We start from the raw sequence: 4,167 nt of genomic DNA on the forward strand, positions 1-4,167 counted from the left end.
TAAAATCTATTAAAAAAAAGTGGTTTTTGGCTTTTTTTTTTTGGTTTAAAAAAACAGTATACCGGAATTTTTAGGAAAAAGAAAGAACAAAATCTTTATTGGATATTTTTTAGATGTTTAAAAACTAAAAATTGGGAAAACTCTAAACAGTCAAAACCAAACCTATATGGGATGATAATGATATTATATCAAGAACATTTTTCTCATAAAAATCTTAATAATTCTAATCTTATTTTTTTTTATTTATTTTCATAATCCTAGAAATGATTGATGATATAGATAACTATAATGTTAAATTCTAAAGAACTTGGTCTCATTTAATTGAAATTAGACTTTTTCATTAACTAAAATTAGATATCCAAATTTGGACGATTCAATGGATGTTTAATATCTGTTTTATTCCAAGCTTGAATTTTAAATTTGAAAAAAGATATTTACATGACTTTCTCCGATTTAATAAAAAAAATTGAAAGTCTACCAAAAAAAATGGATTGACAAATCCAATCCGACAATACGTTTAGGTACATTATAATGGCAATGGGCCGTAATAAAGCTCCACAATCCCAAATACGGGCAACCGTTTTCTTTCTTAGATACGGTTTGGTCTGGCCCGACGTTCGTGTGGTATAATTTCATATTCTATTATTTATGTGTGCAAAATGTATGTATGTATCCGGAGGGGATTTAAAAAAGAAATGTTGCGGGGGGGCAAGTGTGCGTGTAACCAACATTTAATGATGAAAATTTTGAATAACCTAATCGAAATATTTTTATGCATTTGGTTATGGTTTTCCTTTTTTTGAAATCTAGATTGTGGAAAAGATTAAATGGTTGCTGGTAGAATTTTTCTCTTTATTGTAATGGTCTTTTATCATATCATCTGACTTTGCATAATTACCCCCACTTTTTAATAATCACACGTTTGGCCCCTCCACCCACTAAGTTGTGTGTATATATAATTATATATTATACTGACTAATTTGTCACTTTTTATGATGGTAATGCATCGTTTTTTAATTATAGACATCAATTTCTTCACGTATATACATATAAGTAATATTTGTTTCTTCATATATATATATATATATATATATATATATATATATAGTAGTATATACATACTCTATGGGTTACAAAACATACTAATTAATTAACAGACGTTCAACCATATAAAATAATGATTGCTCAGACATCCCCTATTTATATTTATATTTTAATTTTATTCCATTCACCTATTTGACACTACAAAACGATTCTAGTATTTTTTTATATATATATATTCCTCACACATTTATATATTTTATTCAACATAAAAATATCCAGAAATAGTTTAAATGATTTCCACTGAATCATCTATTGCGTAAGATTGTTTATTTAAATCTACCTAGTTTAGTTTTGATTATTCAAACTCTAATTTATATTTTTGCATTAGGAAAAGGAAAATATATGACAAAAACCTAGCGAATTCTTTCATAAACTTTAACACAATTTTATATATATCCGACATGTTACTATAATTTATAAGTAACCGTAAAGGCTATATGTATATATATAGGAACCTTTATTTAGCTCATGGATCATGCCATTGAGAGTGTGTGTAGTCTATGCATGCATGAAATTTAATAAACATGGAAAAAAAAATTTGAAAAGCGAGCGTAATCTATTATGCATTACAAAGCTGGTTTTCTCTTTTGTCCCCAACCAATTTATTAATACAATTATCAAAAGATTTGGACATCGTTTAAGGTTAAATCAAATCTCAAGACAAACTAATAATTTCTTTTGAAAAAAAAAATTGGGCACGGTTATCTCTCTTGGTTGTTCCTATTGAAAGGCATGATACACAGCTCTTGACATAATATCATTTATTTTATTCGGCATGCATGAAAATTTATAAATAAAGAAAATTAATCAGACAAGAGAACAAATATTCGAGTGGAAGACGGCTGAGGATGTATACAAGGATGATGTTTTGACATCAAGTGCATGCAAGTTACTAAGGCAGACTTCTCCAAAGGTGGACTGAGCCGATCTAGTATGGTTCAAATATGCGATTTTAAGGTATGCTTTTGTTCACTGGATGGTTATGTAGAGGAGGCTGCCAACGCGTGATAGGTTATTTCGATGGAATATTGCACAAAGCTCAACATGTAAATGTGCATTTAGCTCGGAAACTTGGAAGCTGCTTGCAATGAAGATTTGGGCCAACCCTCCGGCTGAGCTCCTGAGATGTCGACAGTGGTTGGTGCAGCCTACATAGGCAGATGGTTGGGAAAGAAGAATGGTATTGAAAACACTTATCCAACATGCGGTTTACGAAATTTGGAAGGAACGAAACTGTCGGGTGTTTAAAAACTCGGCTTCGACTACTCAGGTTCTCCGACAACGGATTGACAGATCGGTGCGGACTTCTCTCCTCTCTTTGCAGCAGGCAGGTTATAATAGAAGCAATCAACTGCTTCAGAAATGGTATTTTTGGACTATGTATTGAGAAGTTGCTGACATTAGTTGCGTAGATATTGCTGTAAAGCTCAATTCCTATATAGGTTAAGCTAGCGAAAGTTATAAATGTGGACTTGATCCTGTATTATGTCCTACCCAGTTTTGAAGGAATAGATTAAACATTTCATAAAAAAAAAGCAAAAACCGCAAATATTTAATGTATTTATCAACAGTAACCTCAAATCTCATTAAAACAAAAAAGAAGATAAATACACAACCACCAAATCCAAGATCTCGAAGAACAAAACTCGATCATAACTATGAGATAACACATACAAGCATCTTAATCAATCAAACAAAAGCAAACCGAAGATTAGTGGGATCATATATATATATATATGTTCGTGCATGTTACCAAGATCTCGATCTATTTTATATTCTTTGATCACACATGTCTAGTGGTGGGAACATGCGCACACTTCTTGATCGTATCAACATTTGTAGTCTCATAAACTGGCAAACCTCCGTAGGACAAATCATAGTTCTGCAACTCGAACAGATCAGAACTCGAATCGCTTTCAGCTCCATCATCTTCAATTGAAACAGTTTGGCCATTTGTCTTTCTCCGATCATTTTCGGACCAAACTCTCTGCCCTTCAGACATAGTCTCGATCAGATTGAGCTTCTCATCCAACCAAGTCAAGTCGTTGCTGCTCTTCTTGTCGGTTTCCACATGGTTGATGTACTCTTTGTAGTTCTTTGTGGGTGTGTTCAAGCAAGGAGGGGGAGTTCTAAAACCCGAGCTCGAAGACGAAAACAGAGACTTGGACGATGAATTCGTCGTCGTTGAAACTGTGTTTGAAGATCTTCCTGAGGTCATCAAGAAATGGCTAATACTGCTTCTCCTCCTCCTCCTCCACCCTCCGGGGCTCTCCTCTTCATCCCGAGCCTGAGCTGCTGGCTTTGACTTTGACTTTAACTTGTTCTTCTTCAAACCCGATTGGTGGAAAAGAGAGTTCAAGAAGCTGGCGATTTTCCCACCGGGCGAACTAGGTTGCTTGTGTTTTACGTTACAAATCTTCTCCTTCATGGTGAAAACTTCATGTTTCTCAAGAACATGGTGATCTTGATGGGGATGATGATGGACCGGTTCAGAGGATCTAATCGGCAAATCCAAGCTGATTCTTCCCCATCTCCTCCGGTTCTCATCTCTCGTGTAATTGTTGTGCTTGTGTGTGTAACTCCCGTAGCTATCGTCGGCCGGCGGTTCATTGTAGCCGGAGAAATACCTCGCCGCCTGGAAAACGTCGAGTTCGCCTGAATCATTGCGCTTGTGAGATGATTTCTTGAAGATCTTATCTGGGCCTGCTGACGATACGCCTTTCATGGACATCGTCAATGGGAATGGTTGACAAAGTTTGAGCTTGGGGAAGAAGTCTCTATGTGTTTGATTTGCGGAGAAGGAAAAAAAAAAGAGGTTTTATGTTTTTTTTTTAAAGAGGAAATGATTGAAATCAATGGAGGGTGTTTCCGTTTTATAACAACTGATGTGATACTTCCACTTATGTCTTCCTAATTATTATGATGATGATCATCATCATCATTGGTAAGCATGGTTATACGGATTGCCACGTACGATATGATATATTTACATCCGTATAGATTATGTGATTGGTGTAGAGATAGTGGGGGAAATTTATTTTTGGAGGGACATAGAAAGGGTGT

At 34.7% G+C, this 4,167-nt stretch overlaps 1 protein-coding gene across 1 annotated transcript; it reads right to left on the reverse strand.

Moving 5' to 3' along the window:
• Nucleotides 1-2,643: 2,643 nt before the first annotated feature.
• LOC104798855 (protein BIG GRAIN 1-like E) lies at nt 2,644-3,953 on the reverse strand. Its single transcript, XM_010521067.2, has one exon. The coding sequence runs from the start codon at nt 3,833-3,835 to the stop codon at nt 2,888-2,890; it is 948 nt and encodes a 315-aa protein (XP_010519369.1). The 5' UTR covers nt 3,836-3,953; the 3' UTR covers nt 2,644-2,887.
• Nucleotides 3,954-4,167: the final 214 nt, after the last annotated feature.

The sequence above is a fragment of the Tarenaya hassleriana genome, unplaced genomic scaffold (genome assembly GCF_000463585.1).
Source record: "Tarenaya hassleriana unplaced genomic scaffold, ASM46358v1 Cleome588, whole genome shotgun sequence".
Taxonomy (NCBI): Eukaryota; Viridiplantae; Streptophyta; class Magnoliopsida; order Brassicales; family Cleomaceae; genus Tarenaya; species Tarenaya hassleriana.

Coding starts and splice junctions, on each gene's coding strand:
- LOC104798855 (XM_010521067.2), bottom strand. CDS start 3,835: ATGTCCATGAAAGGCGTATCGTCAGCAGGCCCAGATAAGATCTTCAAG.